This window comes from Grampus griseus (assembly GCF_964374135.1).
Source record: "Grampus griseus genome assembly, chromosome: 5".
Taxonomy (NCBI): domain Eukaryota; kingdom Metazoa; phylum Chordata; class Mammalia; order Artiodactyla; family Delphinidae; genus Grampus; species Grampus griseus.
This window is the reverse complement of record NC_138998.1, coordinates 24,044,663-24,058,333: the sequence shown is the minus strand read 5'-3', so window position 1 is coordinate 24,058,333 and position 13,671 is coordinate 24,044,663. Positions and strand designations below refer to the sequence as shown.

General features: G+C 42.4%; 1 protein-coding gene across 1 annotated transcript in view; it reads right to left on the bottom strand.

Annotated features, from left to right (window-relative positions):
* Positions 1-538: 538 nt before the first annotated feature.
* The window catches only part of SLC9A9 (solute carrier family 9 member A9), a 540,289-nt gene continuing 527,156 nt past the window's right edge, over positions 539-13,671 (bottom strand). The window contains exons 15-17 of the mRNA XM_082654190.1: positions 3,680-3,785; positions 2,044-2,410; positions 539-1,102 (exon numbers count right to left, since the gene is read on the bottom strand). Of these exons, the coding sequence (XP_082510316.1) occupies positions 2,183-2,410; positions 3,680-3,785 (334 nt within the window). The 3' untranslated portion in view covers positions 539-1,102; positions 2,044-2,182. The remainder of the gene's footprint in view (positions 1,103-2,043; positions 2,411-3,679; positions 3,786-13,671) is intronic.

Below are 13,671 nucleotides of genomic sequence, written 5' to 3'. Positions count from 1 at the left end.
GTGTGTCATATTTCTCTCCCTTCTCTCCACTCCTTCCCTCACTAACGTTTGTCTGTTTTGGGGGGATCTTCTCCTTCCCTGATGTGTCTTTCTCCATGCAGAGGAAAAGAAACAAAACACTGAGTTCTCATCCCTCCCTCTCACATGATAAAGGCAGAAATAAGATGAATCCTGTCTCCCGCCTTTCCTTCCGTCCTTTCTCCTCTAGCACCTCCTCCCCTGTTTTGGAAGTTTCTGGTCCCCTGCAGTGTGAAAGGAGGAGGTGCTCCCTCTGCCTGACTCCGCCTTCCCTTCTCACATCCTCCCAGCCCGCTGTGCTCTCTCCACGTGTCACTGACTAGGCCAGTAGCCCCCATGGCTCTTCCTGGCCCAGAGGACCCCAGCATCGCCCTTACATCACTTTTCAGTCCCCCTTCACCTGGCACTTCGAGAGCAAGGGTTTAGCACTGCCAATTGGCGTAGACAGTAGAAGATGGCTTTAAATACATGAATAAAACAATTGTGCTTTTTAACAAAATTTTATTAGGATTAAGTCAAATTAGAAAACTTCCTGCTTTGCCATTTGCCATATTTACCCGGAATGACCATGTTATACTTAGCTGAGCAGAAAACAATTTATGTCCCTGGATTCTACTGTTTGGAAAGCAAGAGAATCTGCATAGTGGCGTGCCCAGCACCACCATGGTTCATGTCTAAAGCCAAATAACGGGTCAGCAAAGCCTATGTTACTTCCAAGCTTTGGGCCCCAGGAAGGTGTCATTCCTACCTACCTCCAGGCACAGACTCATCAGAGCCTGGGCACCTGTGACTGGGGTCTGCTTTTTTAGGAGTCTGATATTAACATTTGCATTTCAAGAGAAGCTGTGTTTGAGGTATCTTAATGGCTTAAAAGTTGCGCAGCTAAATTAAAAGCTATTGCGTTGGTCTCCCCGCCATGGGCCATGAGCCGTGCCTTGTAAAAATGCTCCTGATGCTGCGTCCTTGTCTCCTCCGTGTGGTCTCTGCGCATCCTCAGCCCCGATGCTCTCGCTCCTGCCCCTGCACTGCTGTCGAGCTGTGAGAGTTGGAATTGGAGGACAGGTCAGGGTTCCTGTCCCGAATCCTGCTGCGTGCAGAGGAACCTGTGCTAAGGAATCTCATCACTCAGCAGACAGAGGGACCTGCCGTGGAGCCAGGAAGTGACTCAGATGCAAGCGAGGACAGGAAGGCTGAAACATGGTATGGAGAAGAGGACCCCGCTGTCCCTGGAAGGGGTCCTACCAAGGTGAAGAGTGGCACTGCATTTAGTGCAGAGTACAACAAAGCTGTCACCCACAGCTTCAAGCGACGGGAGGAGCAACTTGAAGTGAATGCGGAGAACCGCGGGTCCCCAGGCGACGTGGGCTCTGTGAGGCCGTCAACAGCGGTATCAAGCAAGCACTTATGTGGGCAAATATCCGTGGGTCATTCGGAGCGAGTGAGAACCTAGGTTCTAAACATATAAAACGTCTCACTTCCTGAAGAACCGGGCATTCCCTCCAGCTTAGGAGACACACATTTAAGCTCAGAAACTCTTTTTCTGATTTTTTTTTTTTTTGCGGTACGCGGGCCTCTTACTGCCGTGGCCTCTCCCGTTGCGGAGCACAGGCTCCGGACACGCAGGCTCAGCGGCCATGGCTCACGGGCCCAGCCGCTCCGTGGCATGTGGGATCTTCCCGGACCAGGGCACGAACCCATGTCCCCTGCATCGGCAGGCGGACTCTCAAACACTGCGCCACCAGGGAAGCCCTCTTTTTCTGATTTTTAAACTCTCCTTAATGAAGGGAATAGAATCCCAAATCTGAGTGAAGGGCCCAGAGAGCTGCACACAGAAAAGAAACACCCTGCAGACACAGCACATCTGTTTCATCCTCCCAGCAGCTAGACTCCTCCCTCCCTCCCCTCTGCATCCTTCCCACCCCACCCAATTCATTAATAAAAATGGCGCTGTCAAAAACTTAAATGCAGTTGCGTAATATAGAGGGATGATAATAAATTCTCATTTCTGCAGGCACCAGAGGATACACGTGATAAGGTTTTGAATCTCTCCAATTGATGCTCTTCGTACATTTTCCAGCCTCTCCTCCACGCAGCCTCATCGGCTTGGCTTGATCCTCAGTGATCCCTGCATTACCTGTGATTACCTCGGTGCTGTTCACGCCCATTAATTCAGCTGGGACTGACCCGGAGTTTGCTCAAGCTTGAGTCCGTAGCCTCCTAGGCCAAGGTCCCCCTCATAAATGTTTTCCTTGCTTGGAGTCTGGGGTGAAGCTTTCTGGTCCAGACCCAGCCTTGCAGGAGGGCTGCAGGGTGAGGTCGCTTGCTCCTGGTAATTCATGGCCAGTTCATCCTGGTTTACAATACATTCTACATCATCCTCTTTGAGCTGTTCCTGGTTTTGGAAAGAAAGAGAGGTCACTTCCTGATAAAAGCAGAAAACAATAGCAGTCCTACAGTGTTACAAACTAGGATGTTTGTTTTCCTTTTTTAACTGCCCTGTCTTGTCTCAGCTGACGTTGCTGGTATGGCAGATGTCACGTTTTCCCTCCCTGTGGGTAAGAGAACATGTGCTAATTGAGCACCTCTGTGGATAAGGAAGTTAAAATAAAATGCAGTGGATTTTTTTGAATGGATACCTAATCTGGGTGAGAGGAGTTAGGAGTTTGCAGAATCCTGTGACCTCAGAGTACGGAATGATTCTCAATGTAGGTTTTGTAACACTCCTGCCTATCACAAAATTCTTAAAACTCAATGTCTGTTATATTTTCTCTACAAAGTATATCCTCACAGCATGTTTCTTGGGATGAGTGTCACAGGGCTAAAAAGGGTTGGAAGTTACCATAGCAGATAATAGTGGAAATGAACTAGATCCGGCCACTAAAGTTTTCCTCAGACAGAACTTCCCTTAAGGAAAGGAATTAAAATCTCAACTCTTCTTCCATTGGTTTTTGGAAGACCACACAAAATTACCTGTAGAATGAACCCTAGCTAGGTGACCTCAGCTCAGTGGTTTTCAACTTTGGCCTGTCTTGGAATCACTTGTTGAAGCACAGATGCTGGGCCCCTGAGACCAGAGTTCTGATGTAGGGCCTGAGAACTTGCAGTTCTAACAAGTTTCCAAGCGATGCTGAGGTTGCCGGTCTGAGGACATACTTTGAGAACCACTGGCTCAGGCTGTGGTGTCCTGAGCACGTCTGAGATCTGAGACGCCTTTTTCTCTGTTTAGACAAGGGGTCAGCCAGCTGGACAACCTCCAAGGGTGCCACAAACTCCAAGATTCTACTCCTCGCCAATCCCTGACACTCTGATTTACTGATAAGGATTCTAATTGCTTCTCAGCATTTTTGATTCCACCCCCTTGAGCTATAAAGCACAGGCCTGATATTCTAAATCTCAAAACACAGCACTTTGTGAGGGCACATGCCTTCTTTTATATTTTCTAAATTCATCTTATGGTTAAAAATATTGGTCACAATAAAAAATTTGCATTTTTAAAAAGAAGAATGAGCCCACATTAGCAACAACTGAAAAGAGAAGAGAGATGATTCTTGGTGCCGTGAATTTTAAAAATGCTTCCTCCTCATGCTGGGAAGAAATAGCTCTGAGGTTCCCGGGCTCATCAGTATTCACCATGCCTGTCCCTCTCGGGATATTTACTCACCCCATAGGCCTGAGGACTGGTGAGCAGTCTGGAAATTGGGCCGCACCATTCAGGTAATGTTGTGGTCAGCGGAGGACCAGAGTGGGTTAAAATTGGTTTCAGATATCTGCGAGGCCTGTTAGGGAATACTTGCCAAGAGGAAGCCAGGATTTAGTTTCTTACACAGCACAAACATTTGCATGCCGCGAAAGAGACAGTTATTTTTACATTTAAATCGCCTACTCCCTCATTTAGGAGGTAATTTGGCCCGCAGAAATGCCTAGTTATATTCTTTGCTCCACACACGTTCCCAGCCCTCCTCGTGGTCTTTGATGATGGAGAAATGGCGCCTCGACCTGAATGACTTGAATAGCAGCATACGAGACTGTGTTTTCCTAAAACCGCACACACATCTTAAACCAGAGGTAATTGTCACAAAGAAGCAAGAGGTATTTCATAAAACGTTCACTCATTCTAGGACTGGGTAGTGAACAGAGATTGTTTACCAAAATACTTTATTTTCACTATTCAACACAGTCACTTTATACTTCATACATCAATGCATCTCCATACGAAATAATGTAAATAAGCTGGGTTTATTTTACTGTCTAGCACCTGTCTTCCCCCCCCCCCTTCATCCCAAAGTGCTCTAACAAGTTAAAAGTAAAACCTGTTCATCTAAAGCCGTGATGCTTCCCTCCAGTCTAGCAATAATGAAATCCCTAGAGGCTGCCTCAGGTCGCCTTATTTATTTATTTATTTTCCTCCAAGAAAAGTAGTGAAATTATTTCACCATTCTATCAGAAACAGCTTTTAAGCTTTGTATTATTTCCTCTTCTGGAGAATAGGTCACCTCATCAACTTTCTGAAATGCTCTAATAAATAGGGAAAGGGAAAACAAAATGGAAGGCAGTTACCATCGGCTTGTGAGGATGTACAGTCACCCCCAGGCACTGAAGACAAGAGGGAATCTAGGCGATGACTCTACTGCAGCCCACCCACCGCTGGACGGTGACAACATTCTGTCATGCCTGGGATGCTCTGACAGTGTGGGACAGAGGGAGGATGCAGCCCACATGGGCCGGGAATCTGGTTGCCTCTGGCTTCAAATCACTCACCACCACAGTGGGGACAAAGCAGGTGAGGCTCATGAACACAGCCTAGTTATGACGTGAGGAGAGCGACTGAAAAGATGCTTAAGAGGGTTTGTAATTGCAACTGCGAATAGAAAACTTGACGACTCTTTTCAGATGAGCAGCTGTTGTGCTCAGTTAAGGACCAGGAAGATATTAAAGCTCAGAGCCTGGCATCCTCTGCAACATCGTGTAAGTCTATCTACAACTCTGGAAAGTCCTTGATGATTTGCCATTAATTTTTATTACAGAGTGTTATTACCTTCATTTTATGGATGAAAGAATTGAAGCCTAGAGATATGATGATTTTAAATAATCCGGAGGCTCCCTTTGCTATTTGAATCCACCACTGTCCTCCCCTAGTGAAAGGTAATTTATCAGAGCACAATCGTGCATGTGACCAGCTGGTTCTCTAGAGAGAAAAGCTTGCAGACAGCACCCCTGCTGGTGAGCTGCAGACCCTCTCAGGCAGGGGGCATGTGGTCTTACTAGGTTTTATGGTGTGCATAGGTCAGGGAAATTTTTTTTTTTTTTTTTTTTTTTTTTTAGGGAGGTGAGGTGGACGATATATATATATATATATATATATATATATATATATATATATTATACAACTGAAGTATAAATCAAAGAAAATCCAGCCAATTTTATTTCCAGATGGAAAAGTGACAGCAAGTAAGCAACATTTTTAGCAATGTTGTGTAAATAAAAATGAGGTCTTTTGTTTAAGAGAGGCCTGGGCAACTTCCATTGTTTGAGGTTCTCAATATCATGAAAAATCACAATGCCAAAATCATGCTACAAAAGGAAAACACAAATTTAAACTTGCACAAGGCACATTTTCTTCTTTTCATCCTGATGAGGTATCTCTTCAACTTTATGTGTCTTGTTATTGGAGCTAACACTTAATGACTTCCTTTGTAGCTTTCTGTGACTGTGAGGCCTGGACCAAATGGGCTACCATCTGGCCCCTCTGGACAAGCTCTGGGATTTTCGACTCAGAAGACTTGGGCACAGCTGCCAGCTCTGCCCCTTCACCGACTCTATGACCTGTGGTCTAGTGATTGACCCCTGTGAGCCTCAAGCGTTGCCATGGATATTAACTGAAATAACATGGAAAAGAGGTGTTACACTTTCACATGCCATTCAAATGCTATTTTATTTAAAAACATTATTTTCTAAGCAATACTTTCTGGAGACAGTGGTGTGTCAATTATTGTGCAAATAACAGAGAGGAAATGATATGAGGGTAGAGGTGAGAGAGCGGCACTCCTGGCATTTGCTGCGGCATTGGGAGTCGCAGCCTAGTTAGTGGTTGGAAGATTTGAGCTGCTCCTACACCAAAAATAGCTATTTGGGTTAAACATTGTTGTATGGGGGGGGGCTGGCGTCAGGTAGTAGGTGAGAGGTGGGAGAATTTGCTGACATAAGACTCTTCTAGGAAACTCATGATGCCATTCTGGCTGTGCTGGAGTCTCAGTAGCGGCAAGTCAAAGGAAGGACACATACACCGCGTGGCAAAAGTGAACGGAACATGTAAGCACCATCCGCAGACACGAAAGATGTGGACCAGAGTCTACGTTCTCCAACGTCTTGGTTTGCCCAATGCTTGCCATATATAATGTGCTCAGTGGATGTTTGTTGAATTTATAGTTTAGGAAAATATTCATGGGTATTATGAGTGATGGAGGTGGATTCTGGGTAACTGTGTCAAGGGAAGAATGAAGGGAGCAGATTACAGCCAACAAATGAGGATTTCCTGAGGATAAAAGCCTAAGGAAGGTCAAGTCAGAGATGGATCTCTTGGGCCTAGGTTATTAGAGAAAGGGGACCATGTGGTAACGGCATAAAATAAAGTGGTTAGAAAACAACTTTGTGCTTCACTCATTCAATCATTCATTTGTTCCTTCATATACTCACACGTTTTTATGTTATGCGCTAAACTACTGAAGAACCCACACAAGGAAATTAACAATTACATTACAGAATGGAAAGCTCCCTTGTCTCTAGACGGTGGTCTTCTTGAGGGCAGGGCTGTCCCCTTCAGCTGGATACAATGCTCGGCACATTTTAGATGTTCAAGAAATAGTTGTTGAATTAATGATGAAAACAGGCTCAAAGAGAGGAAAAGAATTTCTCAGTGGAACACAGCCAGTTAGTTATTGGCAGAGCTGGGCCTGAGACCCCAGACATTTCCACCACATTGGGCACCTTCCTGCTGGTATAGAGAAACTGAGTAACAAGTCTCATCTAATTGGATAACTTATTTGGAATTGGGGACTCAGTGACTTTCTGAGTTCTTCATTGCTGAGCAGTATCTGGAAAGTGGCTGGATCTCCAGGATTACCTGAATTATTAAAAAGTAAAAAAACTCTTTTGATCTACAGGAAACCCCAACTGCCGATTTTGCAAAATGTGTTATTTTTCTTATCAGGTTCTAGTATATGTTCGGAGAGAGAGAGATTCCCCATTGGGTATTTCTGGTACAGCTAGTTTTGCTTTTCTAATAAGCTTGAAATGCATTGAGATGAAATGTTAAGCTCTGGGGGGGGGAAAAAAAACAATGACTTTTCTCATCTTTAAAGGGCATAAGTTTGGGAAGAGCAGTCTGTTTCAGGAGATGTAAGTAAAAGCTGGAACCCTACCTGGAATTTAACATGTGTGAAATAGGAAAGACAATTAACTCAGGCCAAAGGAGAAAATGCATCTGCTATCAGCAGGTCCAGAGCTAAATTTAGTGCTTAACTGAACCAACATCCAAAATAGTGGTGACATTGATTTCTCTCTTTTGTTAGTTTCTGTTTTGATTATTCTAAGTCCTCATGTTTTGTCCCTTGTAAGTTGCCAAAACCAATGGGTGCACAGCTTGCTCCTGCCTATGCCTCTCATAACACGGTCCTACATAGATTGGTCAGATGCAGAAACCCCAAGCAAAGATCCAGCTCCACAAAAAAATCTGCCCCTTTGAAGGGAGTAAGCCCCATTGCCCTGTACTATGGACTGAAAGTTTGTGTTCTCCCAAAATTCACATGTTGAAGCCCTGACCCCCACTGTGATAGTATTTGGAGATGGCACCTTTGGGAGGTAATTAGGGTTAGATGAGATCATGAGGGTGGGGCCTTCCTGAGGGGATTAGTGTCCTTATAAGAAGAGAATCCAGAGAGTTTGCTCTCCCTCTCTCCACATGTCCACAAAGGGGTCATGTGAACACACAGTGAGGTAGTGCCTGTTTGCAAGCCTGGAAGAGAGTTCTCACTAGAACCTGACCGTGCTGGCACCCTAAGCTCAGACTTCCAGTCCCCAGAACTGTGATAAAATAAGTTTCTGTTGTTTAAGCCAGCATTTTATGGTATTTTGTTATGGCAGCCTGAGAAGACTAACATGCCCCTGTTTCTGGACTTCTTGAAAAGTCTTTGATTTCAGAACCCTGAAGAGCTATGTTCTATCTTGGCTTTCTCTAAACATGCCTCATCGTGAAGACCATCTTGGCATTTGTTAAAAATTCAGATGTCCAAGTCTTGCCCTGGAGATTTTGATTTGGCAGGTCTGGGAAGTTGCCCGGGACTCTGAATTTTCAATGGCCCAGGCAACTGATGATCAGGCAAGTATGGAACACAGTGGTCTCTCTCCAGAGTATTGCCCTCCATATGAGATTTAGATCTTAAATAGGAAGAAAAAGAACATGGCCTCTTATGTCCATAAAGCCATCATTTTTAGGGTGAGCATAGGTATAAGGTAAGCCCATTTTGCCCAGAACCCAGACCTGACTAAAGCCAATTGTTTCAACTTGTCCCTGGGGGATGGGTCAGCAACTTGGCTCAACAAGATACAGTCTTGATGATGTTACACCCGAGAGTGGAATAATGAAGCATTGCATCTTGGCTTGAGTAGGAAGACTTTGTGCCTATTGGGAGCATTTGCATGTGTTTGTATGTATAAGCTTGATAAATGGTCTTGTTATCAGGAAAAAATTCTTGTTAATTCAGAGGTGTGTAGAGAAGGAAAGCACATTTATCTTTTTAGGAATACACCCTGCATCTTTTTATTTATAAGACATTTCTCTATACCTTATTTTCTCTTTACAACTGTAGGTGGGTATTATAGTTCCATTTTAAAGATCAAGAAATGTGTAATCAGATGGCTTTTCGATTCTCTTCTAAACTATCTTTAGCTCCCTTTCCAGAGCGCATTTAACTTCCAGGGCTGACTTGCTACCAGAGATGGTCAGGGATCAATGGCAGGTGAGTAGGGAAGGGTAAGTGCATCCCAGAGTGGGAGCTGACCTTGCCCTCCAAGCCCATATGTTACTGCAGGAAACCAGGTCCCATTTGCTATGGACTTGCTGAGTCCCCACACTGGTATTTACTCAGCATCCATGAACAGAACAAGTAGAGGATAGCCCCAAATTGTACACACCCCATCATTCTTTGATTCCAATATACAAATCACACCCTTTATGCTTTATTTCACAGGAAATGTGGGCTAATAAATTGAATTGAGTGTGTTCTCCTTCTTCCTTAGGATATGTTGGATTCTGTAATTTGACACACTGTCTTGCCATCTTGTTTAAGTATGTGATGAAAAATTTTGCTGAGGTGTATTTGGGGTTCAGGTTGGAGGAAGACTTTAAGAGTCCAACCAAAAGCCCTCTTCTTTAAGCTGTTTTATCACTCTGTTCTCTCTACCTTGAGGGAGGACTTCCCATTCTGCACTGGCACACACAGAGAACGTAGAGGTGTGGTCCTGTCTTTGCAGCAGCCACTCTATTTCAAGAACAAGCTATCAAGAATATACAATGGAATATTACTCAGCCATAAAAAAGTACGAAATTGCATCATTTGTAGTGATGTGGAAGAATCTAGAGTCTGTTATACAGAGTGAAGTAAGTCAGAAAGAGAAAAACAAATATCGTATATTAACGCATACATATGGAATCTAGAAAAATGGTACTGATGAACATATTTGCAGGCCAGAAAAGAGACACAGGTGTAGAGAACGGACTTGTGGACACAGGGGGAAAGGGGAGGGTGGGACGAAATGAGAGAGTAGCACTGACATATATACACTACCATTTGTAAAATAGATAGCTAGTGGGAAGCTGTTGTATAGCACAGGGAGCTCAGCTTGGTGCTTTGTGATGACCTAGAGGGGTGGGACGGGGGGGTGGCAGGGAGGCTCAAGAGGGAGGGGATATATATATACACATAGCTGATTCACTTCGTTCTACAGCAGAAACTAATACAACATGGTAAAGCAATTATACTTCAATTTAGAAAAAAAAAGAAAAAAAAAGAAAAACAAGGAAAAGGCAGAAACCCGCTATTCACATACAAGGGTGAACATGTGTTCCTTTTTGGTTGACTATCCTAACCTTTACCATTTTAAAGGAAATTGCCCTGGACAAGTGCTAGGGCAGAAAGGAAGCCCGAATAAACACCCTGAGGGGTAAGCAGAACTGTCTGGAATAAGATAGCAAGGAGTGACTGCAAGCCCCTTCAGCCTGGTCTTTGAGCTCTGCTACTCACATGTCTGTTTGGAGAATGGTTCTCCCTTCAAGGCCAGGCTGGTTTGTCCCTTCCTCCCAATAGCCATCTTAGATCTGCCACGCTGAACTGCTTCAGCTCCATGGCAGATCCAGAGCAACATGTATAATACATACCTGCCTGACAGCATTTATCACATTGTCTTAAAGCTGATTGTTTACATCTCCATCTTCCTCTTTAGACTCTAAGCTCCTTGAGGGAGCTTATAAAATAAAATCTTTTTATTGTAAAATGAAAAAGTGATACATCAAACATCATAAATCTAATGTGTATCTTAATCGATCATTATAACCTTCCAGATTCCAGGAAACGGAACTATGTCACCTACCCTTGAAGCCCTTTTCAGGTGTCTCATCCTAATCAAAACTTCTTCCTCTCTCCAAAAGGAACTACTATCCTGATTTTTATACAAGTCACTTCCTTGAGTTTTTAATTACAGTTTTGTCACTTAAATGTACATTCTGGCACACTACAGTTTGGTCTTGCCTATTTTTAAAAATGTGTTATGTCTTTTAATCTATAGATTCCTCTTCCACCCTTTTCTTTATAATTTATTTGTTGAAGAACCTGGGCCATTGGACCTGTGGAGTTTCCCATGGTCTGAATTGCTGATTGCAAACTCATGTGCAGCCCAGCATGTTCCTCTGCCCTTCGTATCTCCTGCAAATGGCCAGCTGGATCCAGAGACTGGATCAGATTCAGGCTTTATTCTACCCCTTCTGCAAGACTAAAGAAGGCACATCATATCTGGTTGTCTCTCTTTGTGTGATTTTAGCAGCCACTGATGTGTAATAACTATATCTATTTGCTCACTGGGGTGTGCAAACAGTGAAATTCTAATTTTATCTTTTTATTATTTTATTAGGTAGAATACTTTTATAAAGAGACACTTTTCATTTGTCCTATTGGGATATTCAGTGGAATAGTCAATACAGGAAAGGCAAGATAAATGTTTGATTTATTCCCTCTACTTACTAGTTTTCCAGATAATGATTGGTTATGACCCTCTGAAAATGACTGATGCTTTGTTTAAATATCACCATAAAGTAATGGTGAATTTAAATGAATTTGATTGCAATTTTTATCACTGTTGAAGCTCAAACTGAAGCTCTTTGGTCAATGGGAATCTTCAGATCAGCTTCTGAGTCCTATTGACATGATGCCAGTATCTTTGATAGCTTCCTTGTCATCTGCATGGCAAGTTGTAGGTTCATCTTATACACTTCTGTTTCAGACCTCAAAGAAGCTATTTCTCCAAACTTCTCTGAGTTTTATTTTCCAGTGGGAAAGGGTACTTTAACAGCACAACCTGGGCACCAAAGGTTGCAATATAAAATGGGGTGCTGGCAAATGTATAACAACTGACTCTCGTAAAAAAAAGGGCAGATTTGTAGCATTTCCTGATTTTCATGGTGTAAATACTCCCATTATGGCTGATTCCAATATACCAACATGGAGTCATTAAATGTGGAGTTGGGACAAATGTGTACAATCTGTTCTTACCAGCTCTTGTAAACCAGCTTCACCACACCACTGATTATATATCTCATGAGTTCCTATGGATACTTCCAATTCAAGTTCAAGAACTTCTGATTCTCAGGGACATAGGGGATGATAGAATTAGAATACTCCACAATGACTCATTTGTTTTATCCGTAGTATTATACTTACAGTAGTCTCATAATCATAATATACTACCACTGTAATAATTACATCATATATTAAAAATGTTTGCTTATCCTTCCTCCATTCTAACTTCTCATCAAAAAAAGAAAATCTATAGTAGAACTATTCATAGTTGTACTATATTTACATTGTCAGAGTATATAACCATTACATTCTATACTCTCTCTCAGCCCTCATGTAATCTTAGCACTACAGGTAACTGTACGTTTAATGTTCACCTTCAGGCCTTATGTCAATGTCTTTCTAGTCATTTTGATTCTTTGAAGCTTGTTCTTTAGTAGATTCCTTAGGAAGGACTCATGGAAACATTTGCTGAGTTCTCGAATATTGATAAGAGTTAGTGCCCTTTATATATTGAAACTGTTTTTCTGGAAATAAAATTGTTGGCTTATACTTTCTTTATTTGATTACTTAAATATGTTTCTATTTTCTTTTAACATAAGGAGTTGCTCCTGAAAAGTCTAATGAAAATATAATTTTCTCTCCCTTATAAATCACATTTTTTTTCTCTAAATGTCTGAAGGACTTTTTAAAATTTTTCATTAATTTCACTAATTTTTTCCTGATGTTTGCTGTTCCTAGTTGATAGCCTCAGGTACATGGTGTGCTCTTTCAATGTGTCGTTCCCAATGTGTTAAATGTGTGTGTTGTATTTCAGGGAAGTTCTCTTGAGCTAGGACTTGTTCTGTTTCCTTGCTTTGCTCTTTTTTCAGGGATTCCTGTTTTCTAGATGTTCCATCTCCTGTGCCTATCTTCAATATTTGTCACTTTCTCTTGAATCTTTTTAATCTTTTTCTTCATTTATTTTTGACTTAAAAACTTCTCTTTCTTTTCACTTGCATTTTCTCTTAAGGTATTATCCATTGTGTTTATTTGCTTTTGTAGTCTTTCTAATTTACTATTCATTTCTGAAATAATTTTTAAAAAATTTTAAATTGTTTCCAGAGCTTTTTTCTAATTCTGATTTATTTCGTTCTTTCATAGCTTGTATCATTTTTTTTTTTTTTTGGTTTGATTTTTTTTTTTGCAGCATGCGGGCCTCTCACTGTTGTGGTCTCTCCCGTTGCGGAGCACCGGCTCTGGAGACGCAGGCCCAGCGGCCATGGCTCATGGGCCCAGCTGCTCCGTGGCATGTGGGATCCTCCCAGACCGGGGCACGAACCCGCGTCCCCTGCATCGGCAGGCGGACTCTCAACCACTGTGCCACCAGGGAAGCCTCTCGTATCATTTTTTTAAGGTCTTTTAACTTGCTTTAATATAGCATGTTATAGTTTTGATTTATTTATGGGCACATCTTTCTGGCATGTTTTCATTATTTGTGGAGATGTTATTCTGCTCCTCATCTTCTTATTTGTTTTTTTTTCCTTATAATAAGTCTCTATGGGATTTGACTTCTATTCTTTTCTGTTGTTCGTTCTTATGTAAAATTAGTTTTCCTAAAGTTATAGAATAAGATAGGGTTCAGGAAAGCTGTTCTGACTTCACAGGGTTCCCTCTTCTGTTGTTTTTATATAGTGGTAAACATGGTGGCTTGCATTCTGAGATTTCCTGCCCTGTTTCCTGTGCCCACTGCACTTCCCCCCACCCCCAACTGATCTGGACCTTGTCTTTCCTTTATCACTGTTGTCTCTATGCAGCTCAATTTTAACTC